The 27496-nt window shown below is 47.7% G+C and overlaps 1 protein-coding gene across 3 annotated transcripts in view; it reads right to left on the bottom strand.

The window, feature by feature from the left end:
* The window catches only part of LOC144474030 (uncharacterized), a 174405-nt gene that overhangs the window by 141618 nt on the left and 5291 nt on the right, over positions 1-27496 (bottom strand). For all 3 annotated transcript variants that reach the window (XM_078188468.1, XM_078188467.1, XM_078188469.1), the window contains exons 15-17: positions 26630-26854; positions 26489-26550; positions 4473-4618 (exon numbers count right to left, since the gene is read on the bottom strand). In XM_078188468.1, coding sequence (XP_078044594.1) covers positions 4473-4618; positions 26489-26550; positions 26630-26854 — 433 coding nt within the window. The remainder of the gene's footprint in view (positions 1-4472; positions 4619-26488; positions 26551-26629; positions 26855-27496) is intronic.

Consider the following 27496-nt stretch of genomic DNA (forward strand, 5'->3'; position numbering starts at 1 on the left):
AATTAGTGATAATTATATGGGGCTAGCACCTGCACGCACCTGCAAAAACCCGGGACGCCCTATTCGCCTGTTGCTTCTTCATGGCGAACGCGCCGGTCAGTGACGGCGCTGCGATGACTCAGGGTGGGAACGAACGAGAAAGAGAGACAGAGAGCAAGAGAGTGAGAGAGAGACTTAAAAACTTGTAACATCATTCTAATGTTTTCTATCGGATCGTCGCGCTAATTGGCGGACCGGCAAATTAAAAGTTCCCCGCGTCGATTGCAAGAAGCGCGAGCCAACCAGAAATATTTCTTCGACCGTCTCTGCTCCGGTCGATTCAATCTCCTGGCTTTTAATTGTCATTATTCCTGCCCGATGTATGCAAATTAATCGGACGCTGACAGTTCGCTGGCAGATTGTCGGGGAGTTAAGGAGTTAACCTGGAACCGTGTCTAATTTAATTAGCAAGATACAAATGTCGAAGAACGAAATTAAGAACAACGTTGGAATTTAATTGACACGCTCGCAGGATATTAATGCTAATTGGAGAATAAATTGTAATGCCAGCTGATATGTCAACGATGTGTATACATTTTCACAGAGAATGAATCATAATGGAAATTAATATGTTAACGATCTGTATGCACTTTTGCAGAGAATAAGTTCAAGATGCAATTACCAAACTGTACCTTGCATTTCTCAAATTCAATATTCAAATGAACATTAAATGGTAGAAACTGAACGCGGAGATTTCGTCGAAAGAATTGAATTTCATGATCCGAGCGTATATTAAAACAAAAATGGCACAGTCAAGGTGTCGTGCTCATAACCGTAGCTTCGATATCGATCAAACCAATCGGTTTGCAATCAGCTTCGCCAGCCCGCCGATCGTAAAACGATTCTCACCGTACAACTATCTTCTAAACAACGAACGCAAACCGGCGGCTTCCGTATTTCGAGGCGTGCGGTTAAAACAGCGAGCACCTGTGCTCGCCGAAGATCGCGAAAAAGATCGAAGCTGGGAGCGAAGTTCCGCGAACGGGGGGACATACCATCGGCGCGAAGCAAATAGAATCGCGCACGATAATCCGATTAAAATCGCGGAGAAATAGCAGGAAGCTGAAAGAAACGCTGAACTGCGGAAAATATCGGGAATTTGATGGAGGGAGGGATGGGTTGGGGGGAAAGGCGGGGAGGGGCGTTAATGCCAGCGTGCATTCTGTTGCCGTTTCAGCTGCTAATTTCCGTTTTCTGTCCAGTCGGGGCCGCCGCGCGCGCTCGTTAACCAAGATTTCGTTTGAATGAAGTCATCTCGTTAAACAGCGGAGCCGCATAAAACGGGCCGAGGGGGAGGAGCCGCGGAGGAAACATGCACTGCAATCTAGAGATTGCGGCTGCAACATTCGATTGCCGGTTGCATTGAGATCGCGGGCTTCGTAAACACCGGTTTCGAGTACGGGGGGGTTTCATCGAAATCGATATGACATCGATACTTATCGACGACAGCTGTTAATCTTGGCGATTTTTTTAGACGGGGCAACATTAGTAACATTTGTAGATCTTTTGAGGAAGACATCGACTATAATGATACGCGTAGCGATGGCTTTAATCGCATTTTATAACGTGCGAGTCGTTGTTGTTTGAGACTTTTGTTTCAGAGATTTTATTATGTTTTAGTCATTATACCGTCTTATTATTTCCTCGAATTCTGATAATACAAGATTTTCATACGTATGTATAGGAAAAATGACATAATCGTTGAAACGAATGTAAAGAATATAATTAATAGATGCCAGCACTTTATACGTCAGAAGTAGAAAAGGATAACCATGATCAGACAAATTTGTACTTCACAGCATAACAGCTCGAAGAAAAGACCTTTCGATTAAATTTAATACAAAAGAATATCGGAACCAATAGCAAAGTTCTATACCTGAACAAACAGCAAAATAGAATATTTATCTCACAGGAAACCTACTCGAGAAACCTTCGCTAAATAATATAAACTTTCACGCAACGTTGTATCTCCCACCGCGTTATTATACCACGAGTTACGGCAGAAAGAGGACCGCTCGCGGAACAATTTACAAAGATCGAATCTCTCGCATTTGCATCCGCCATAACTCCATAATCATCCGCATTCCAATTACGGCGCACAATGTTACCGGGGCCGTTCGTCCGGACGGGAATTTACGCGCGCGTTTATGCGTGGTCCGAGGGTCTGCGCCGGCGGACCAATTCATACATGATTTCCGAGCGGTTATTTACGGCCCCGTAGGATTTCCGAATCTGCGGTCGTTAAAAATTTCGGCGGGGGCCGCGTGGGCGTGAAAACCGGCCCCCTCGAATGTATTATTTACACGCGTCGAAAAAAGCGGCGCGTCCGTAAATTTCTACGGGCGACGCCGCGTTTACGGCTCAATACCGGGAACGAGTTTCCGCGTGGCCCCCCTGTGAAATCCGGTCGACCAAGGCGGACGTTGGAAGCGTTCCGCGTTGGTCAACTGCTCGCGATTCCCTTTTTTACGCGCCACCCACCTGCTTCTGAATTCCATTTTACGCTCAAATTCGCCCGGCCTCCCGAGGCGAGAGAGAGACACGCCGTCGTGGCTCGGTTACCGGACGACACAGTCGCAAAATTAAACGACGGGTTTACGACGCCGTGATCCCCGCGAACGTCCGCCCGCGCCCGAAAAGTTTTCCACGGCCGGCTCGGGGTTGCGACGACGACGCCGCTTCCGTCGCGCGATAGACTCCGCGGATGTGTTTATGCAAATGCCGGGCCACCCCCGTGTGCGAGAAAGTTCGCGAACTAGATGCATTATCGTGCAGGCCCCGCCGACGTGCCGTGAATTGCATTTTTCGTTGCGAAAGGACGTTTTGCAAGGATTCGTCATTTTATTCTGACAAGCTTGAACTTTTGTTTCGAGCGTTCGATTTTATCGATGACCGACCCATGGAGTTTCATCATATTTATATTTTTGTATACACTAAATCATCTGATCAATATACAATATTATTCTTCAAGTACGAACCCTAAAGAATAATCTCTACGACAGTTGCATCAATATCTGCAGTTCAGAGATGATTGAACTGCGAGTTTTATGTATTTGTCACATCGTTGCGCTAATGTCAACTGAATAATATTATTAAACAGAGAAAGAAAATTCAGAATAAAGACCTGCGAATGACAGAATGCAAAAAGTTGCCATGATTTAAAGAATTCTCAACGTAACACAATTTTAAACGTCATATACTTTAAAAAGAAATTTTGCAATCGATAAGAAGCCGTGTAGGTTGCATTTATATTAAAACGTCGATTTTGCATAAAACCTGCTGACATCTCAGGCTTTTCCATACGGTCTCGCGAGTAAAAAGGCAGCCGCCGGCAGATAGTCGCGCGCGATTCGCGTGGATTCGGGGGGGCGAGAACGTGCGATTCGGCGAGATTCGGAGCGGCGCGACGCGGCGCGCGAGAGTGCCGGCGATTGATCGATAAAGGGTTTCTCGGCGCGCGTTTCGAGGCGGGCGTGATAGGCCGCGCCGCGGTGGAAGGAGGAGAAGAAAGTTGTTACGACAACGTTGTAACCGGCACTTTAGATCGAATCTCTTTCACGGCCACGGCCGTCCTCGTTATTTAATGTTGCTACGCGAGCAGGCCCGGCTGCTGCTCCACGGAGAGAGAGAGTCCGGCTTTATTGTTTCACGTCGTTCTGTCGGCGCTGCCAGCGCGAACGGCCGCAATAAATCAGAATAACGACTACGCCTGCTGCCAAAACCCATTCGAATTCAATCCAACGTATCGTCCCCGGAGATCTTCGCGTTTTCTGATGCGGAGGCGCTCCGTTACAAACTACTCCGGTCGTCTCGCGCTCGTACGTCAAAGCTTCCGCCTTCGGTCCGCGCTACAGGCTGCCGCAGCCATGGGGTTCGCGAGGTTTCGAGACGATCGAGACGGTTGGGACATTTTTCGATTCGATTGTGACGTTTTTCGAGTCGCTCGTTGCTCAGAATTCTCGTTACAGTTTTAACCCGTTATCGATACCAGTCAGACCCTCGGCAAGATTTTCTATATAATCTGCTAGTATGAATCGTACTGATATTGCGTACATAATTTAGTTATGACAGATATTAGTTATAAACATGGACGTTGTTCCTTTTAAATAGAGGTAAGAGATCTCTCTGTACCGAAAATCTATTAACACGTGTCGTTCCGCGTAACGAAAATTCGTCATTTATATATCACAGAAAACAATTGATTCTTGTTCTTTTAATTCTAAGTAGATTAAATTCTAATTTTTACCAAACAGAGATTTTTACCAAACAAATTTTTCACACTGCTTTTAAATGTCAGTGGAAGTTAGAAATATCGTGTACTATATTTTCTAACGCGTGGCAACGTTTTACGAAAAGTAGCTCGCAGTGGAAGCCTGCATCAAGGTCTGTCTATAAATTCTGTCACGCTAGGATTTCATAAATTCTTGACTCACCTTTCAGCTGCGTGGACTCGATGGCGAACATGTTCAGAGCAAGGAGCTGAAGAAGCCTCGTCCCCGGAAGCGGCAGCGGCGAATGTTGCAGCAGCGCCCTGAACTCTTTCAGCATTTGGACACCGGCCTCCTGGAAGGTCTCCATTCTGCAACAAATCGGTTTCGACGACGATGTAATCCTAGTTCTACAAGTTTCGACGCGGCGACGCGGCCGATTCGTTCGATCACCGAAATAGTATCGCGAGCTCTGTCGCGGCTGACAGACGATCCGGTGAAAACGGGAAGGGAGAATGAATAAGTGAATAGACAGCCGTGGCACGTATCAGTCACTCGGCGAGATCCTGCATATTTCAAGCATTTCGGTCTGGATAAGGACGACGACCTCCAAGTTACGAAACAACGGGCGAATTTGAAAAAAATTCACCTTTTTCCCGCGGGCCTGATCGATCGCCGCCGTTTTGAGTAATCCGCGAGTCTGCTAATACATATATAACTGCTAATAAAGATAATACTATAATTCGGCACGTAATTATCATAATAAATAATTAAATTGAATATCGAATTAAAACGAATTGAAAGCAGATTGAATTATTCTCCGCCGCAGCTACAGAGATTCGCGCGAAGAACCGTAAGTAGAAAGAATAATGTCGTCCCGGTAGCAACAATATCATCAGTGCCGCGCGAGAACCAGTCTTCGCCGGGTAAATCATCGCGTAAAGGAAAACGCTCGTCGGCGCTTTTGATGCTGCCCCGCGGTGTCTGTAGCAAACATTTTTGACGCTTGTTCTCGCCGGTACGGAACGATTCGAGCTGCATTCTGCCAAGTCCGAATCGAGCTCAGATGCATCAGATGTTATAAACTAAAGCGAACATGCCCGTGTCTTCCGCGTGCAAATTTTCGAGACGTTAACGTTCGGAACATGCGTCGCCTTTTTCGAGCCGCCTACGTCCGGAATTAATATCGCAGCGAGCTAATATTAAAGTCCAAGCAGCGGCCAATGTATAAAAATAATTGTGCATAAATATTAATTTTAAAATTGTAAAAATTCTCGTTCAGGTAACCAGAAATTGTTAAATGGCGATCTATGCAGTACGAATATTGCTAAGTTTTCCGTCACGACTACTCAACACTTTTACTGCTGCGATACGATGGTTAACAGAATTATTAAAAATCAAGTTTTTAAAAATACAATCTCCGCTAATTTATTGTAATTTCTTAACCCCTTGTACTATAATATTAACTCAGACAATTTCCTCTAAATCAAAATCAAATTGAACTCTTCTGTTGTCGATACAAGAAACAAAAATTATCTGGTCCTATTAAGGAAAATATTAATGACAAATAATTGCTTCCCAACGCAGCGTGAAAGGATTAGTACTGCAAGGGGTTCGTTCCATTAAGATTCTCAAGCGGCGTCGAGAAAGTAACCAACGCGATGTAACTTTGCCACGGAATTTGAATTTAATCGAATCGAGGCGCTTCACTTCGCTGCGATTTTCGAGGTCAATGACACGGTCGTGGTGTTAACAAACGGCCCGATCGATCTATAAAGAAACGGTGAACCGTGGGAGTGATCCGAGACCGTGGAACGGCCGTCCCGAACGAAAGGTTGTTCCGTGCGGCGTGTCACAGGCCCGTGTTCCAGTAATTAACCATAACTCGTGTTATCGTTGCCCCTAACTTATCAGGGCCCGCCCAATAACGCCGTCATTTTCTTCGAACCGACGCCGGCCAATAAATCGCGGCACGCGGACGCGTCCAACGAGGCGGGCCGGGAGCCGCGCGGCGGCCCACTTTAATTAGAGTATCCAATTATTTATTTGCGAATTCCTCGATAAGACGGGTGTCGCGCCGCGGCGAAAACATCCCGGCCTCTATGGGGCTTTTAATTAACCAACGACGCCGTTTTTCCGGCACCGGGAAAATTTATTTCGCGGCTAACGGTTCGTTCGCGGGTCGCGCGCACGCCGCGCTCGCTACTCGCGCGGGAACCTCTCGCAATTACGATCATTTTAATTGGAAGACAGGCTTAATATTACGACGCGCCGGTCGCCCGGCAAATCAGCCCGATACCGCACTCGGCCTAATTGGACGAATTGTTTCGCGCTAACCGAATCGACCGAGCCCGTGTACGATCTACCGCGCCGCGATGAGTTTTTCCTAATCCGTTCGGCTCGGCAATTAGTCTCCTATTTAATGCCGAAACCTAAGAGCAATGCAACCCTTTCGCTACGGCAGTCAATTATCGGACTATCGCTGAACTACGGATTTGATCAATTCGTGGGAAAACCGATTAAATCGAGAACGAACAGTAAAAGCCTGATTATAATAATTGAATTACTATGCAACATCGTTTACACGTTTACAGTAAGTCAGCATTTTCCTCCTTGAATCCTGCGCTCCTTTTTTCCGAGTCCCTTTATCTGATCCTATGCTGCGATGTTCCCATAAGTAGTCCCTATTTTTAATTTCCCATTTAAATCCCGCGATTCTACATAATTCGCGTGGGCTCAGATCCGCGGAATAAAAATGCCAATTAAACGCCGGGTACGTTCATCGCGAGCAGCCTGATGAACCCAGGTGGCTCCCGAAGACCGTGCAAAGGTTAAAAACGTGGGTTTCTCATCGCATCGATCCGTTTTTTTGCCCGTGGAAGACCGCGGTTTTCGCCGCGGAAATTCCCAACCGTGCGATCAGCCAATTACTGTTTCCGTGTTTTCGTTGGATCTCGAGCCACGGAACACCGTGGATAAATAAGAGCGAACCGGCCGGATAGGCGTGCTGCTGCGGGGTGTGTGCGCGCACGGCTTCCTGGCCGATGGAAAAAATTCACACACAGATAATCCTGCGCGTATTAACATACCGCGATATCGCGGCCAGAGATACAAGCGGGTATATCTGATATCCGCCCGGTTTTGATGAATCTCGGCGCGGCGCGCGGATCGGCCAAGAAGGAATTAATCGTCCCTAAGTCGGCGTTAATCACGCTTCGTTCAGCCCGAATGATAAAGGGGAACGCGCGCGCCGGGTGCTCCCGTGAGACCCACTAAACAGGCATCCTCTCCCTCTCTCTCTCTCTCTCTCGTAAACACGGCCCCGAGATCTCACGTACCCGGGCGCTATCTTTCCCACAACCTCGATCTCGTCCGTTCGTGGCGCCGTGAACAGCGCCGTGTGCTCCACTAAACCGGTGCTACCGCCTCCCCTGGGCCACCGATCTAGGGAATTTGTAACGCGATCCGTCTTCCAACCCTAGGCTCTATCCACCATCTATGCCATTAGATCATCCCGATCGGACACGCTGGGAGCAACGGCCAGGCACCGCGGACGCTCACTCAAATTCAAATCTTCGGCCGGCCAGATGGATCGCTCTCCGGGGGATCGCTTTTCGTAGGGTCAAATTTCGTGGAGGTGGTCCTAGTCGAAATTTACTCTTTTCATGCAACTCGCGTCGCAGTTATATTTTTTAATAATTTCTAAATACACCGTAGGACAGAGTTAAAGTTCTCCTGGCTACTGGTAGCAATGCAGGGGTAGTTCAAAGTGCTGTAACTTTGCGAGAAAAAAATCGCAGCCGCTTCTCCTTTCTTTTTAATTAAAAGGGAAGGATTAAACATTGTTTGACTGTAAATGGCATCTTCGAGAAAAATTTTACGCAATAAGTGCACTTCGTCGAACTTGGTGATTTTCAGTGCGACAGACGTGGCCTCGCATTTACAGAATTATAATGCTGAGGGATGCGTCGAGTTTTAAATACAGAAATATTATAGCAAAGTAGAGGATTCAAGATTTAATTTAAAAAAAAAAGTCATAATTATCCGGTGACTCTGAACTCGTAGAAATTACTAAGAAAGAGGTACTTCCAAAAGTCGCGATTTTTCTAAAACCTATCCAAACATCGTTCTCTGCATCCAGAAGGACTGACCACTCTATCGTCGATACACTACCTTACAGAAGCCTCGAGTAACCGAGCGACGACTGACAACAACTCCGACAACTAACCGTAAGAAGCGGCAGGGAAACGTTTCGACGAAACGATCATGGAATCGTGGCTGTCGCTCGTTACAATCGCTTTCACAGTCCCCGGAGCAATTAGAGGGATATTATGCTACGAGAACTCTCACCTGGGCAACGTTAATTCCCTGAAATAAAGGACTTTAACCCCGGGGCGGAGTGTTACACCGGGGGCCCGAGCTTGCGAGCGGACGCGCGCAGCAGCGGCCGCTAGCGGCCGGGACGTCTCGATGACTTCCACCGTTTTTCTCGTCAACCCGGACCACTTTACCTTCGTCAATTACTCTTCGATTTGCAACATAGTCGACGAACTGCAACCTGTACACAACGCACTGCGCAGGTTGTTATTACACGGAGCCACCATAATGCCTGCCATGCGATGCGCCCGGCTACTAGTTCCTCGGCCGCTTAGCGACGCTCCTAGCACGTTTGCGTGCTACATTCTCGGCTCGTACTTCTATGCCCGCGTCGTAAACACGCTGTAATTATTATCGCCGGATAGCATTCTTCATCGTGCTCGCTCCCGGTTGTGTCCCTTACGAACGCTTCTTCGTTCGTCTGTTTTTTTTTAGCTGACCGGAGCTGCGTTTCTTTCGCGGCGAACACGACGGCCCCGACGAGGTGCGAAACTTGCTGCAGGGGACGCGCCGCGAAAGGATCGCGGGCTTTTTCACGGGACGATTGACGGTTTGGCGAAGTTTACGGCTCGGGGAACGTCTGTTTAGAAGACCCCCGGCTGCTTCTTGGTTGCGGAAAGAACGCTTCGACGCGAGGATAATCGGGCCGCGCTGGTTCGCGCTGGTGACGGGGGTTATTGGACCGCGAATTTTGCGCAAATTCTCATTTTCATTGATTGTTTATCCAACGCTAATAAGGATATAGATTCGACGATTCGGACATTTCTGTCGTAGAAAAAAATAACAGCATTTACTAAATTATCTGTTTATAGCAAAGTGAATAAGAAGATCAAGTTTGACTTTAAAAAAAGTAGGCTCGAAAACGTATAAAAGAAAAATTGATACGCAAGTGATAATTTAAGTAATGTTATAAAATTGCTAGCATTATAAAATTGCTAGTATTATAACAGTTTTTCCATTGAACCTACCAAACTCTGCTAACGACTGCTGCTTTATAAAAATGACCGAATTGATGACTATTCAAGCATATACATATATCATCGTCGCACCAAGTTTAAATAAATCCCATCTCCTCGTTGCTATAATACAATACGCGTTGGCCGCGTTTAGAGTTCGATAGCCGTGGGATTAATTTTCCAGGAATAACGGAAACAAGACCGTGAGGAAGAGGCGAAAACGTTCGCAGAAGTCGCTAAAGAGACGTGCTCGATGATCCCCTGAGCCTGAAAGATGGCCTATTTGTGTAAACGCCGAGCCGCGTGAACTTCTTGGAAAAGTCGGGATGAGCAATACAGCTACCGTTGAGTACCGCCGGCTCCGATAAACGCGTACTGGTTCCACGTTCGAGACGTCGCGTCCGATAGTCAACGGCTGTCAACGACCGCTACCAGACGCCCTCGCCGAGAATGGCGAGACCATTCTCACGACGGCGAAACTGTCGCGCTCATGGTCGAGGAACGCGAGCATCTCGAACTTCGCTCGCGATTCTATCAGTTCCGAGGGACGCGTTCGAACTCGCATAAAGTGGCATTATAGCTTTCATGCAACCTTTCTTGACAATATGGCTACCTTAAGCCCTTGCGCCATGGTCTCTTTGACTTAGCTCCGATCAATTCTTGTAATTATTGTATGCCATGAAATTCTATTTTTCTTTTTCCCATATTTAGAGTGGCGAAAAGTCAATGTTTCATGTTCCAAAAAATTGCTGAAAATTGTCGAATGATTAACTCAACGCCTTTTTCGCGTCTTTTTAACGTACTCGACAAACTTAATTCCAGTATAACTCGAACATAATTGACGAAACGCGTCCGACCCCCTTATCAAGGTCTTCCGATCCTAACCGATGGAATCCCGTGGAACAGATCGCGTAATGAAGCCGCATAATGAAGAAGTAGGAGCCGCTCGATCACGGCCGTATTGCTCGAAAAGAATACGCTAATGACCGGTGGTTTTCAGGTCGGTGTGCCAGGTGTATCGGTGTAACGACGATTCGTTACAGAGAAGGTCCCCGCCGCGCGCGTGTGTGTGTGCGGGGTGCAGACCGCGCGGTAGCGTTGGCATCCTGACCTAAGGCTCTTACTTACACGACGACCCCGCCGCGCTAAGGTGATTTCCTGATGTACGCTTTCCTCTGACATTACCAGTTACTTATTGAGAGAACTGGGCAGCGGCGGTATAGAAAAGAGAGCCACAGGCAGCGCCGCGGACCCGGGATTTATAGCATTCTTCGGGCCGACCTTTTGCCGCGGATAAATTTGAGGGGAACGCGGCTGCGTACGGCGCGACACGCCGCCGATAACCCCGGCGACGAAGAGGACACGCGTGTGTTTCGTCAATGATGAATACGTGGAGCACCTTGAGGAGTCGGAAACCTTGGCGAACACACCACGCCGGCCGATAACGCTGTACCGCTATCTCTCGCCGGAGAGAATTATCACTGGGCGACCGTGCCGGCTGCGAATTGATGGCGTCGACGACCTTGACCACCTTAAGGGTCAACCGGCGCAGGATTTTCGTATACCCGTACTTCGCACCCCGTACGTCATATCCGCGGGGAATCTATGCGAGGCGAGCGCCGCAACCTGCTGCGAACTCCACGGCTTCTTCGACGATCGGGTCTGATTTTTCTTACTCAGGCTGGCGCCGTTCAAATTCTGGCCGCAACTTTTGCCGTGCAAGCTGCATGCCTTGCAACCTTCCAGGTAGTTCCTTTTGCTTTTCTTCGGGAAGGTGCAAGAATGCTTCTAGGAATCGCTTGCGCCGAGGGGAGCCGTGGAGTCTCCGTTCGGTTTTGTTCGATACCTTAAAACTATCCTGCCTTGCTGCGGTATGACGAGACTGAAATTATTTAGATACGCTGTTATAATCTACTATTGACGAAAGTAGATTGAATCATTTTATACGAGAGACTTCATAGTTCCAGCCATTTTAAAACGGATAATATAAGATCGATTATTTTACCAGGTGAAAAATTGCGAAGACGTAAGAAGAGTTTCATTAATGTGACGCTAATATCGCTTTAATATTTCTTTTTAAAATAATTCGCGAGAACGTCGCGAAATCGTAGCTACACCATCGAAAGCTGACACAAGAGAGAACGTCCCCCGACAGCTGGAAGTCCCCGTAAAACCAGACGAAATAAAAGCGCGGCAGTTCGATCGAGAATCGAAAGACCACGGATCCATAGATCCGCGGAGAGGCAGGTACAGAAATCCGTTGCGCCGCGCCCCGAGGATCCGCGTAGAAAAACCCTTGACCCCGGAGCTCGAACGAAAGTAAACCCAGCCTGCTTCCCATGACCGAGTATCTTCATGATCCGCTTAGATCGGGTTCAAGAAAAATCGTTTGCTGAAGAAAGTTCGAAGGAGGCACCGTTAGCGCGATTATCTGGCGATCAAAAGCGGCGAAGTCGGTCCGAGTTCGCGAGCGCGGGGTCCAACGAGAGGTGGCGAGGGGGGAGAGAGAGGAGGGAAGAAGCGGTCGGTACACGTGACACGGCGAGGAGGATAGACAACGGCGGGTCGAAGCGGAGGACAGGCTAGCCGAAGCAGGAGGCAGACGACGAAGAGGAGGAAGAACAGGAGGAGGAAGAGGAGAAGGAGGATAAGGAGGAAGAAGAAGAAGAAGAGGAGGAGGAGGAGGAGGAAGAAGAAGCTGGAAACTTAACGCTCGTGGTACCGCGGCCACGCCGTCGCTATATTGGCGTAGGAATGGTTATGGTGCCCGGCCCACGCAATCCGTGGGTCATGGACCATGATCTATGGAACTCGCCGGGCATGCCCCGTTATGCGCTAAAGTGCAAACTTGTTAGTCATAGAGAGTTGCTCGATGTCGATGAGACAACGCGGGCTGCCGAGGGGCTGCCTGTGCCCTCGACAGCGGCGCATCGACGCGCGGAGACGAAGAAAGCTCACGGAGGAGCCGGGTCCCCGCGGGCCTCCTTCCTCCTCTCTCTCTCCGCCTCGTTCTGCCTCGTTCTGCCTCGTTCTGCCTCGTCCTGGCTCCGTTTCTATCGCGGCCGACACACAGCCGCCGCCTGCCTGCTAGCCTTTGCACACCGGCACAGAAACACAGACCGCATCTCCGTGACACGGCGACCGTGGGTCGCGGGGATGCCGTTATGCCCTAAAGTGTAGTTCTCCTTCCTCCTTTGCTCTCCACCCTCCTCCCTCTCTCTCTCTCTCTCTCTCTTCCTCTCGCTCTTTCTCTCTCCTTTTCTCGATTTCCCCGAGCGACCGGCCCCAGCTGTGCCTCTTCGCGTCCTCTTACCTGCTGCACGGCTCCCCTAACCGCTCGAAGCCGCTCGTCAAGCCGCGCCGTGATTCCCTCCCGGTGCGTGAGCGACGTGACAATTCTGTCGCTGTGCGAGGGCGAACGATTGTTACTGGCAATCTGTTACGCGATAGTATCGGGGGAGCTCGTCGGTTGGATAAATGGAGGATGATGGTAACTCTTACTAGTTATGGTCAAACAGAAATTTCTCTGTTGCGATCACTTTATACAGCGTGTAACTTCCTGTAATTATAACGCGTGTAACTTCGTATTTTGATCTTTAACGAGCAACGACTCGTAAATGCAGCTTTAGGATCCGAATAATCGTGAGTTACGAAAGCACTGACCCGTCATTCTGTCGGGTTCCGTATATCTGCTGTTAAATGTACTACAAGATTGCCATTCGAATCCTCATTACTCCTGCCTACGTTGTATTCATACTAAAAATCATACAAAAATCGTGATAGTTCGTACCTTTTTCAAAATAAAATATAATACTCCTGAAGCATTAATTATTTCCTCAATACCAACAATTTAGCGATCGTTCATTGGTCGCGAATGCTGCGATTGACTGCACCGCGAACGATCACGATGAGAAACGAGCTACGCGTGTTTGTATCGTATCGTGTCGATTGAATGTACTATACATGTTCACGTGTCCGTGAACCTACGCATCGTGCCACCCATCCTCAACCCATAAAGCACACGAAATATCCTGTCGATTGTTTCAACGGCTATCACTGTCCAGGTAGCACACCGTGAACATCCACTTTCACGAAGTAACCGCGTGTAATACGAATGCACGCGGGGACAAAGGAGCCGTGAACGATCGAAGAATCGAATCACGGGTATACTTATGACACGGCCGAGGCCGTCCCTTTGTTCAAGATTTCAATATCGAGTGGCGATCTTTTCATCCAACCGCCGGCCATCGTCCCATTATCGTGATCGAGGATCTTCGCGGGCCGGCTCGCGACGATACCGCTCTCTCGATTCCCGGTAAAGTTTTCTTAATTGGAACGGGTCGCGCGTTGCCGATGTCAATTTGCACGGTCTGTCATCACCTGCAATTAATCGACCTGCCCGTGAGACCATTCGCAACATTAGCGTCCCACCGACGGGGGGGGGGGGGGGGGGGGGGGGGGGGGGGAGATCATCCGACAGGTTCAAGTGCACGAGTTCGGTCCACGGGATCGATGAAGAAAGTCATTATCCTTCCCGCCGTCCGACTTTGCCCTCGAATTGCTCAACAGGATGAATAACTTTTATAATTAAGGGAGCACATTTTGATCGACGATGCATTAACGCGCGTCGCGATATCACGAGCATTGCCTTATAAACGTAATAAGACAGTTTATTCGTCTCCTGCTGTATATATTAAACAGTTTTCCCCCTAAACGCGTCTTTCTGGTGCGATGAAATTCATTAGCAATTCTTGCAGTGTGTACTTCGAACAAAGAATCGGTCGAAAACGACTGTCCGAGAGAACACGAAATAACAGAAACATCGTTCCAAGCGTTATCAACTGGTTCGTAATTGGAAAATTAACCTTGACCGTTCCAGAAATCAATTTACTCGTTAAGATTCGAGAGATTTATCCGGCAAGATACCGGGCACCGTGGGGAAACTGGATTTTTCTATGGGAATAAACTGTGCCGACTCTGCGTTCAGCGGCAATTAGAAGAAGCGGAACTAATAATTTAACTTTTTATAGCCTGCGAAGCAACTAAAGCGCAGATTAAGATATAGCATTCTTCTTCGCCTGTATACAGACGCCAGAAATAAATTTACATTCGTTCGTATAATTAATTACGCCTTAAAGAATGCCCCCATTGTTTCGGCGGGCGGTGCTCCTTCGATTTCGTCCGTTTCGCGCTACCTACGGAACAACATTCGCTAAAAAAAAAAGCCGCGAAACTCCTTATCGCGCGCGCGCGTTTAATTAACTAATCCGGAATAAAAAAGCGATCAAAACAAACGGAATCGCGATCGTTGCGGCTCCGCACGTTAAGTAGATCCACCGGTTAGCCGGATGCCGTTCGCGAGATCGATATCTCGCGCTTTGATTAATTATTCGCGTATCATCAGGGGCGTGGACTGCAATTAACAGTTTCAACATCGGTCGGTAACGTAATCGCGGAGGGAAGCTCGGCAACAGCGCCGCGAAATAAAGCGGATCCGATCGATCCGCGTTGAACAAAAATCGTTCTGAAATTCGCCGCGATCCGCGGAGCTGTTCGATTCGACGCGTATCTTCGCGCGTTTAACATTTATCAGGGTTTCGCGAAATAAAATCACGTTGAACCTAAAATGCTTCTCCAGCTGGCGCGACGCGCAACCGATCGGTTGAGAATCACTGGCGCGACGCGCATCCCGAGGGGAATTATTTTATTTTCTTAATTGGAAACAAAATCCGCGGTGTAATTTTCTTTAATGATTTCCGCATGGGGCAAGGTATGCATCATCGCGCGGTGCATGCAGATTTTACCATAATCTCCGAGCTCCGAAATCAATTGAAATATGCCCGCGAAATTGACGGTGCGGAGGGTGTGCTTGTTTAAAATCTCACGTGTACATGTTATATGGAATGAGCAATATTATTACATAATTATGTATCATTTTTTGGCAAGAAATATTCGTGCACCTTCGCAAGCGAAGATACAACAAATATTTTAAATGAAAATTTTCACTTTTGAGATTTCGATCTTTCATCCATTTTTTAATCATTTCACTGAGCCGAATACAATGCAACAGTAATCCGAAATTCTTTAAATGTCTCTCGGTTTTTGTATATAAAATAAATACATGTATAGAGCCTACTTACTAGTACCAAACGATAATGTTTAATATTTCAGTAAATCAAAACGGATTCAACGAGAGCAAAGAAATTAGAAAATATAATGAAGTATGTAAAAATGATTTCAAACGCGTTTCTCACAGCGACGATAAAAACACGTTTCAAATTAGGCATCCGTCGTGTAAAAAAATTGACGAGACGACTCGCGGACAAGACGAGATCCGCCGGACAAAGAGCAGAGAAAGAACATTAACGTCTGTTCCCGCGCCGTGGATCGAGCGAATCACCATTAATAAGCCATTAAAAGTGTGAACGTATTCCTGGAAAAGAGTGATCAGGAGAGATCGTTGGATCGTTTTCTCGACCAGTTCCCCCCGGAGCGGCGCTGCTGGCCGGCGAATAAAACCACGAAAACTGTGTCACGATGGAAAACAAATTGTCTGCACGTTCTACGGGATCCCGGCCGCCCTGCTCCCCCCCTGTCATCCAGTCAATCGACGCGGCGTGATTACGGCCGGATGATTAATTGGCTATCAATAACAACCGCGCGCGCGCGCGATAGAAATATAATGCGGCCGGATTTTATCTCGATCACGGGATCTAAATAGCTTGACCGGCAACCATTCACCGACGCCGCGCGAGATCTCTCGCTCGTCGTGGCCGCCGGATTTTTTACCGCGTCGGCCCCGTTATCATCGATATTGTTCACATTATTGAATTGACGGGGGCCGCAATTCCGCGTGGGTGTCGCCGATAGCCATCTCTCCCGCGCGCCAATCGCGAAGACCCCCTCCCCGTCTTTCAATCTGCAACTATCGTTTCAATAACCACAATTTTCTCTTTTGTTCGGCGGGCTCGCGGTCACGGGAATCTGTCGGTGCGCGTTTCGATTTTCCGAATAGGAGCGCCGTGGCAAATTTTGAACGCGGTGAACGATGCGTTTCTAGGCGGTAGAAGAGTGAAATTATTTTACCGGGCCCTGAAACCCACGCTTACGGCAAACGGCAAAGCTGAATACTTTTTATTGATAATAAATTTATTCGACCATATAAAATATATCTTCTATTCGATATCGATTGTTCAAATGATTATTTTCATTTCCTGAATAGATAAATCTGTTCAACCGGGGGTCGATAATAAAATAAAAATTGAGAACCAGTCGTTTCGAACGGTCCGCTATTTCCACTGTTAAAATACAGAGTGCCCATCGAATCATCGTTCACATCGCCGCGCGATTTCAAGATAAGGGGATCGAAGTGGTAGAAATGCTAGGTGATTCGTTCCGAATGACACGTATTTCATGTAAATCGCGCTAGTCATTAGCGCGAGGAAGTCCGGGAAGCCTGTAATAAGGTGTCAAACCCCGGAGGCTGATTAATATCGCCGGAGAAGTCGATACCGATGTTCTATGATTGATACATCGGACACGGCGTTATCCCCGAAGACATCCTCATTGGATGTTCTTCGACGTCTAATTTGAATCAATTGAATCTTCCCTGGAACGGTAGTTGTGGGCTGAACGGCATCGTAAACCTCATTTTTACTAGACTCTCAAAGGATACTTAAAAACCTTCACCGAAGGTACTGTTTCATAAACTGGTACAAAAGAGTGCACTTCTCGTGGTATACTTCTAGGATGGCAACTACTTAAGAACAATTTAAATTAAATTAAAAATACCTTTCATATTGACTAGGATAGAAATAATATTTAATTCGAATTTATTTTACATTATTTAGTGTGAAGATAAGCTATTTTATCCAACGATTTTGGATATAATATTGCTATAGTTCATGCAAAATTTATTGAAATTAAAGCCACGACTACGACTCCGTGTTTGCAGATAATATAAGCAGTCTAAGCGATTCTGTTTATATAATTATATAAAACTGTAACGCACAGCATATTTAGAGAATTTACAGCTTCCGCGTGTTACGATAAATACAATAAATAAAATTACTGTTACTAGAACGACGCGTTGAAAAACAGCGACGCATAGAATCGCCGCAGAGATATCTGTAGAGACGTGCAACTGTCCGCTGTTCCTTTTTGAACGAGTATTCGCCGGGTCGGACAATTTTTGCAAACCGGAGCCTAAAACAGAGTGGTGAAAACAGTGGGAACCCCGGATTTCCCCATAAACCGAGAAACGGTGCTCCACCCTCGCATGGGAAACACGAGCGGAGCACGACGGGTGCGACCGATTCCGCAGCTGGGGCAACAGGAAATCGTTTTCTCCGGGCAATTTCGAGCCGTTGGTACTCTCGCCAAAGTAGCTTCGAATTCGCGGAGCGGAGCGAGGGGGGCAAAAATGGGCAATCGTATCCCGAACAACCGTTGAACGAGCAGGAGGCGGCTCGGTGGCCGGAGCGCGCGGTGGCCGAGCAGTGACCGGGTGACTATGCAATTTTAGCGGCGGAATTGAGATTACGGGGTTAAAACGGATGCTCTCGAAAGAGCGGCCGGGTGGTTTAATCAACGGCTAGGCCATATCGCCGGGGATCCTGGGCTGGGTCTCTCTCTCTCTCTCTCTCTCGGTCGTGCAGTGCGTGCGCCCAGAAAACCGATACACACGGGTTCGGGGATTCGAAAGAGGGAAGAGGAGCTGAACCGTGCGCGAACCATCCCGGCCGACGAACGAACGAACGAACGAACGAACGCACGGGAGCCTGAACGAGCAAACAGAGTTCGTAAACACATCAGCGGCCACGGCAGCGGACTTAATAAGCAGCCCACGGTATTATAGATGATCTCTTTATTGACCGCCATAAATCAGAGTTAAGAGCAGGCATTATTACTACCGAGTACATTATCCAGTACGTCAAGAACCGGTGATAGAGTGGGGCTCGACCCGCCTCGGCAAAGACACCTCTCTCTCCGTGGAAGAATGATGCGCGGGGAACAGGTAACTCGGAACCCACGGGAATGCGAAAAAACAAATACGGCCGAACTCTGTTTAAACGGAGGAAACCCGCTCCGGGGGAACACTGGCTGTCGATTCGACTGCGGAACTTCGATTATACGGACGTCGCTCCCCTGGGAGCACGGCGGATCGGAAAAGTGTTTGCACGCGCCGGCTTTCGGTCGCAGCATCCTAGGAGCATCGAAACGTAAGCACGACGTAATGCGCGCAGTCGTTTCTCTCGCGTTGGCCCTTGGATTGGTCGCGAGAATGGACGTCTTGGGAGGAGGAGATACGATTATTCGAGAATCGTTTCCACAGTTATCGATAACCGGCCGTAAGGCTTGAGTAATCGTTGTCCACTTCCAACCTCGAACTGAGGAACAACGTGAGAGAAATTACTGTACCATTTAATGCTTTCATCGGGTCCAGAAATAACATGTTCGACTTGGTAATTTACTGTTGGAAAAACAATACAAAAATGTCGTATCGAAGACAAATTTCGTGGAAATACTTGTCCCAATGCATCGACGTTTGTTACAATGTCCCCGTTCTATCGCACGATCCACAAGTTAAACGCAAAGAAAATCCGTCCAAAAAGATTTTATAAAAACTGCAACGATACGAAAAAATAACCCTTTTTCCCTACACCGAATTCTGAGGACACAGCATCGCGATCGTGAAGAGGGAAAAAGGAAATTCCTGCCCGCTATCGATGCCAATATCCTGTGTGAAAAAAAAAGAAAAATGGCGTGCGAAGAGGGGTGCGAATTGTAGGAGGGGTGGTCGACGGTGGGAGATGAAGATCGGCGGAAGATTCGTCACAGGTTGATCAGCCGTGGTCTCCGAGCTTGAAACGGCTATCAGGGTCCATCGACAGGCAACAGGAATCCAGATAGTCATGGCACGGTGCATACGTGCAGTCGGTCGTTGAAGATGGTTGGGTTCTGGTCCGAGGCTGCGGTGTCCAAGGGTGTCCTTGAAGCGGGCGGGGTCGTCACTCGAGGGCCCGCAGGTAAACGACCATCAGAATCCATGTGTGTTAGCAGTCGAGGCCTTATAGCGTATCTTACACTCGTACTACTTAACTTTCTGCATCTGTATATGTGACGCGCGTTGTTCTGCCTCCTTCCTTCTTGCACCCTCTCCTCCCTCTCCTGCCGATCTCCCTCGGCCGCCTCGCCCCTCCACCCCCCTCACTCTCTCCCCGAACCTCCTCTCGTTCCTCGCCTCTTTCCGCCTCTCTTTCTGCCTCGCGTCGCGGATAAAAGAGGCTACTGGCTTCTCTTACTTTACAAGTGTTATGAAATGGCAATCCCTCCACCGTCCTCTCTGCCTCTCTCTCTCTCTCTCTCTCCCCGCCGTTCCACCGACACCCCTCCTCCCTTCTCCCCGTCCCTCGCCGCCGCCGCCGCCGCCTGCGTTGCCTACCCTGCGTCTCTCCTCGCCGCGGACGGCACCAATTTATAGGTTTAATTACCACGTCGTTGCGCACGTCGACGCTCGTTCGAGATTACCAGAAGTAATCTCTGCCGCGCGCCGGCGAGAGGGAACCGCTCCAAAAACGAAACATTATCTCCGGTGATCAAGCGGCGCTCCCATCCTTCGGCAGCGGAAGCAGCCGCGCGATTGTCAAGGCCGCTGCCGGTCGCGGATTTCATGCCGTCGATCCCCGCGCGGATCTCGGCCCGCAAGATTAATATCTTTGACGCGTTCCGGTGAATATTACACGGTGTCAAAGATCAGCGTTAAGACGACGCCTGAGCAGCCAGAAGAAATGGAAAGTCTGCGAGAAGAGGCGCCACAGCCGCGCGGAGGAGCGCCGAAAGCCTAGGCGCGTCCTTGGCTGCGCGGGATCCGTGCCACCGCGGTCACCGCGGTCACCGCGGGTCCAAACAATCGCGGAATTCAGCCGGGAGCGGACCACCATTAATTACCGAACGGCTCGGGAGACCGTGGACGGGCTGCTGCTGTCCGGGCGAGCTATCATCGGGGCGCCGTAGCGCCAGATAAAGACGCAACCGCGCTGGCTTAATGATAAATGCGGCCGGCGATATGACGAAGAGTATATCTGGACGCGTATGGGAACAGTTCGAGAAAGGGCATGTTGCGATGGAAGTCGTCCTTGAGAGCATATAACTCAAAGGTGCAGGACGATGCTCGGTCGGTAATGAGCCAAATCCATTACGGCACTCGCAGCAGCAACGCAACATAGCAACACCGTCGGACAGCCCGAAGAGGCCTGCGGGTCTCTAACTGCTAGGGGACTACTACCTTCCTACCCTCCCCACCCCGTCCTATTCCCCCCCACGAAACCCTTGGTCACCTCCTTTTCTCTCCCCCTGGAGAGGACACGGTCTACACGCGTGTCTATGCCACGCACGTATCGCGCGGTAACAACCACCTAACCAATGGCACCAGTTCACTACCAATTCCAATTATAGATCCGTAAGTATATTCCAGGGAACCCGGCGAACTGACATCCCTTCCTACATGCCCCCTCGTCCGATCTATGCTACCCTGCCTGCTCCACCCATTGCTCTTTCTCTCTCTCTCTCACACACGCGCACGCTCGTTCTCGTTCTCTCTTTTCACTTCCTGCATCGCGAAACCAATTATGCGCGCGGAACCACCGAGGGTAAATTGAAAAGTTTTAGCCGAACTGCTGATCCTGCCGCGGTTCGAACCGGCTAACGAGACGACAGCATGGAAACTGTCGACGCGACGTTGACGTGTTTCCCCGAACACCGTGATCTCGTCTTTTATGGTGCGGGCGCGGTGGCGCGTGTTTTTGGAATCGATTGGGTACGGCGAGGTTTAGTAACATAAATCTGCGGAAGACGGTCTGTCAATTTTCTGCACAGCTCTAACGCGACAGCGGCTAAGTATCGTGTTCTTTGAAAATAGCAGCAACGTCCAGGGTAAAAATTAACCCTTTGCACGCCGAGGGACACCGTTGGTACGGGTCGCAAGAATAAATTTTACACGCGCGAAATGCGCTTCGTTATGTTAAATTGAAGTACTACACAAGCCAGAAAAGTTATTTCAGATTCACAGTTAAAACGGCTCCGAGTGAAAAGGGTTAATCGAGACGAGCGAGGGTTTGCTTCGACGAAGATTCGAACAAAATTCATTTTTACCGTAACGTCACGGTAACTCGGGATAAATTCGAGCCGATAATTCCGAAGATAAATTGCAGCTTCCCGGTGCCGTGTTCCGTCGACAACGTTACCATACGATTCCGCGAGACGGCCGTCTCGGCGTCGTGTACGTCGGCGAACGTGTTAATTGCAATTACCGGACGCGATTCAATTTCATAGAGTCATCTGAATTTGAAGGATGATTTCGCCGCCGTTCTCGCGCCATCTGCGAGACGGTCCCGCGGCGACCGGACGGTTCCATAAATCAGAAAACTCGGAGAGGATATTCGCAAAAGACGTGTCAGTGGGGGATCAAAAGGACGGCTGCAAAAGGAGCAAACCGCGGCGACGGACGGATCCCGAGACTCTTTTCAGACAGTCAACAGTCCCGATCGAAGCAAAACGAGCGACGACCGATAAATTCCGTCAAGAACCGGCTGCGCGGCGTGAATAAATCACCGGCCGAACAGCGAGAACTATAAGGGAACACCTTTTTGCGTGGCCGCGACCATAAATCCCGGCAACGGTCCGATGCCGGGTATATCGATACCGATTTTACGACTATCTCTGTGGTATGACGCGTCCGCGGAGTGAGCGTCGCTACAATTAAACGTACCTGCAAGGTACCCGCAAGGTCGTTACGAACCAAGACACCGGGTACACACGGTGGAGGATGACGCGTAGCTAGCGATGGGATTGAGCTCCATATCTTTGCACCATCGTATTCAACCATTAAAATGACTCCATACTGATAAACCTAATAGTAATATCTAGCCGACTTAAAAATTCAATTGGAGAACATACCACCGACTTAATAATCGGACTTAAAATTTTTTAAAACAGTTCCTCCATCTTGCTGAAATACATTTTTATTGTCTATGGATAGCCTGCACGATTGTATAATTGAGTAGCTAAGAACTCGCAAGTGAGTCCTTTTTTTCTAAGTACTATTTGCCCCGAAGCCCCGGGGAAATCCATGGCGTTCCCAGGGCAAAGAACATCTGTTCCGCGTGTATAGTTTGGGGGAGTATCTTTTCGTGAAAACTGCAGGGACTGTTTTTCGACGTGGGGAAACAGTTTATCTTGCGGAGCTGTAAGTGGTGGACCAACAGAGTTTATTGACTCGATCTTGCCCCGCGTAGAATGCCTCCTAAAAGCTACCATCCAAAGACGCGAAAGCTAAGGTATTAATAAAAATAGAAGCGTTTAACTCTCCTTCTACAAACGAGGAATTGGAAATAAACGTTAAACTTGCGGACATTCCAATCTCTCATTCATTAACCCTTCGTTGACAAGCAAGCGGGTCGCTTTAAAACCGTGCCGAGACTCTTTGCATATCTACTGTTAAACTATAAATTAACGCAATCATATCTAAAAGTAACAACCTCGATAACATACAAATAAATACAGAAGAACCTTGTCCAATTCTCGGATATCAAAATTTCGCATCAGCTAATTACATTCTATATAATATATTCAACTAACTCCAAGTCAACTTATACGTAATCTCATTTATTATACATATCAATAAAGATAAAATTTATTTAGTGGCTAAAAGGCAGCTGTTCCGTTAACCGAACGTTCGCGTCGCTCTAGTTAAACCAGATAATCAAGGTTATTTACGGTGGTTCGATTTCATGGGATTCTGGAAATCGGCTGGGTCAGGGCGCGGAGAAGCTGTTCGGCCGCGAAATACTTGTTCCAGCAACAGGATTTGGTCCCATCGCTACACGCGGCGCGGGGCAGCTTGAGCCGCAGGTCCTGGCCGAGAATGGGACGAGACGGTGGCCGGTGGCGCCACGCAATTGTCAATTAACATTTTTACCGCCGTGCAAGAAAACACGAAGTTACGTGCCGGCGTACGTGGCCACACGGCGAGCTCGACAGGGTTCTAGAGATCACGAGCCGGACTGGGCCGGGCCGGGCCGGGCCGGGCCGAGACGGGCCCTGCGCGCCCCGGCAGAAACGAAGAAAACGGAGGCCTGGGCCCAGTCGATGGATCGCGCGAGGGAAGGAAGAGGGAAACGGCGGCGAAAAAAGGAGCGAGAGGGCTAAAAAGGAATCGGAGAGGATACATTTCATTATGATTATGTGCGCAATGGATTGCTAATCGTAAAGCGCCTGCTGACCGCACTGAGTCCAGCCTGTGCCTGGCACTCTCTCGCTCCCTCTCTTTCCCTTTCTATCTTTCTCTCTGTCTCCCTCTCTTTCTTTCTTTCTTTCTTTCTTTGCTACCAGCGAACCTGTAAGGCTCGTTTTTCACACGTGGGAACGACTGAACCTTTCTGCAACGAGTATACACCCGAGGACGAGACTCTATTAGTACTATTAGCATACATCACATATCGTTTTACTCCCCCCTCCACCCGTTTTTTCATTTCTCTCCTATTCTTGCTGTGTCCTTTTTGGAAACGTACACGACCCGATTCTGTGGAATACCGTCGTTATGCACCGATGAAAATGGGGTAATACCTCGAGGATGTACTTGGTCTTTATTTCATTCTTACGACGCTCTTATGGTACTGGTACGATCGGTTCGCTAAAGCCGTGGGCTTGGATATTACATTTAATAAACCAGTATCGGTTTCCAGCCGCACTGCAAGAAACACGCGAAGGGGATACTTTTAAGTGTTCCCTTAGCGCGATGTTTCCGCGAGAATTATACTGCCACCGGCTATACCATTAGGTTCTCTATGAATTTACAACGTTCGTTGCGGTTCGGGTTGAATTTTGTCGGTCTTATTTGCAAACCTTTCGCGCCTATTAATTTGTTAATGTGCTCCATGTACACAGATTATTCGAGAGAGAGAGAGAGAATGATCGAACCAACCCGGCTAGAATTCAATTAGAGTTCGCTTGTAGTTATCGCGGTGAAACATCGCGTGTTACAGCTGTTTTCTTGTTATTAAAAATAACAGAGATACATTTCGCGGAATTAGACAAGTCAAATGATAGCCCGTGCACAATGTGATTCGATATGGGTTTCAAAGACGCTGCGGTGCACGGACGTGCGGTATTAATTGAGTATTGAGGAGTGATTGATCGAGGCCGTTTCACGAAACCGTTTCGAACAAGGCACGAGAATCAATGCAGGCCGACGCAAGTGCACCGGGATGCAGCGGAAGCAATCTCGAGGGGGCAAGGTTGCGAACGGTTTCTGATCCGAGTAAGAAGAATAATCCATCATTATGCAATGCGAGGCGATATAATGCATTGGCAGCCGTATTACGTATTTACGTTTGCATTATGCGAAAGAGATGCCGGGCTTGATTCACGGCACGACCTTCGGATCGGCCGGATCCGCCTTTTTATTTGTTCTGCACGGTAACGATTCAGTAAACAACCAAACCGAATGGAACCCGTCGGGGAGGCCAAGCAATCAAATTTAATGGATAAATGATAACCGGGCACGACCGCGCCGTCGCGCTTGCAATTCTGCGACTGTTAATTGCCCGCCGCTAATTACCGAAGAATATTTTTGGAGCAGTTCACCTTGTCTATGAGCGACCTTTCCCCTTATAAGAAGACCACGCGGGTAAGCGCGCCGTGACACGGGACAAGAAAGAAAATTGATGGAGATGCAATGATCTTCCTGCGGGGTGATTAATTGCGGGACTAATTTTAGAATGTCCTCCGGGACATGTTTAATATTGGGCGAATTCGTAAATAAAGCATGCAGACGGTGAACAAGATTCTGTCGGAAAACGAAAAACCGATTTATCATGAACACGAACGAGGAATTAATGTTCTTTCGGTGGCAGTCGTTGTCGCGGGATCGATAATTCTGCCGTAAAGCTTCCTAAGTAAACGGTAACGTATCGGCAGCACTAAAATCTCAATGGTGCAATTAATAATAGAACTGAGACCTACATAGCCGGCGAAGTTACACACGCGGCGGACCCTTTGAGTTACGAATTCCCCGTTATAGCCCAGCTGGGAACCATTAGAACTTTGCTTGCATAATAAACGAGAGAACACGGTAATATCGCGACGTAACGCGAACATATAGTGAACAAGTTTTCTTGAGAAAACTTTTGACACGTAGGATAAAGCTTTTACACACTAAATGGATCCACTTGTATAATGTAACACATTTAAAAAATTCTATGCAAAGACTGACACATATAATAAATGTATTCATATATTTTTAAAATTTTGATGTTCGAAAAATCAATTTCTCTCTTTTAAAAATCTCACGATACCAAATTAAATTGGGACACTTTCACGGAGTTCCATAAAGAAATGGCCACTTTTCGATTAGATGACAAAAATTCGTTTGGATAGTATACTGAAGTTGTCAATTTTACAGTACCACAATTTGCCAGGTAACAAAAACGCTGATGCTTCACGGAAACGCGTTAAACCAACAGCGCGCGCGACCTCCGCAGGTATTTACACAAGGAAACATAACAGTTACCAGCGATTCATTGGTCGCCGTGCAAATGTGCTGTTCAGTGGAAACATGGCTGAGAATTGCACATCGTTTCCTCCGAGTATATTGGCCCGTTAAGTGTGGCAGGGACACCGATAAAACGAGAAGATTTTGTTTCCAATACATATTCGCATCTGAGAAGTTTTTGCGTAACGATTTATCCCCCAGACTTCGCGTACGAAACATAAATACATTATGGTTGGTTTAAATAACCCCCGTTTCACCAGATAGCAAAACATGTTCTCTCCGGTGAGTATTGGGATACCCATCTTCCTTATCTCTCTTAATAATGTATAAAGTTGTAATAACTTGTAATAACTCACCCTATCTTGGTGATCAGCTTTCCATGAACGTGCAGGTATGACGTGACGAACCTCTTATTCACCTGGAAGTACAATAACGTGTGTTAGCGATGTTAATAATTGAGAACAGATCAGAAATCATAATATTTATAGTTTCCGTACCTCGACGCTACTTAGTTGCGCCAAGTCTTCTAAGTCACTGTGGGACAATCTCGCTTCATTGGCAGTGGCTGCGGTAGTTGTACGACGAACTCGTCTACCACCAGGGTGAATCCAAATCTCTCTTCTCAATCCACCCCCAACATTGTTTGCTCCTTCTTTCTCTTTCATCCTGGCTCTTTCCTTCCACTCTCTTTCTTCTTTTCGTTTCCGTTCGGTTGACTCATACTATTGGAACACATGACACAATCAATTTAAAAAAAAAAACTCATTGTATTCGCAGTTCGATCGAGAACAGCATGGTGCATAACGTAAATGAGAGGTCGTTCTATTAGTTCTTTTTTACAGGATCTAATGTCCCTTATTGCAATGACCCCTAAAATCTCTCATATACTGAGATACAGACATTGTACATTGGAAAATGTTTGTACCTTTTTATTGGCGACTATATATACAAGTTGCATGCTAACATCTTGTGCAATTTAGTGCTAGTAACTATTCGAGACAGTGCATTAGTTTACAGCTAACAATCTAGCAGTATGCAGCGTACTAACTTCTCAACTATGGTTCTATATTTCTTTTTCTTTAACTAATTTACGCCGGGGGTATTATCATTTAAGATTGCTATAAATCAATTTCATTCAAGCGTAGCAAGATTCTCCTTCTAATCATTATCATTATCTATGGAAAATATATGTAATATGTTCAACTGGAAGCGTGCTGAGAGATCCATGTTCCGCGAGAAAATTGATTAGAAAAAATCTATTATGCGCAAAATAGTACACAATATAAAAGCAGCACGTAGATGAGGGAACTGATCTAAGCTTCAGTTAAGATGTCTAAGGAAGTCACACCAAGTATCGAAATTTA

This window comes from Augochlora pura, chromosome 8, assembly GCF_028453695.1.
Source record: "Augochlora pura isolate Apur16 chromosome 8, APUR_v2.2.1, whole genome shotgun sequence".
Lineage (NCBI taxonomy): Eukaryota > Metazoa > Arthropoda > Insecta > Hymenoptera > Halictidae > Augochlora > Augochlora pura.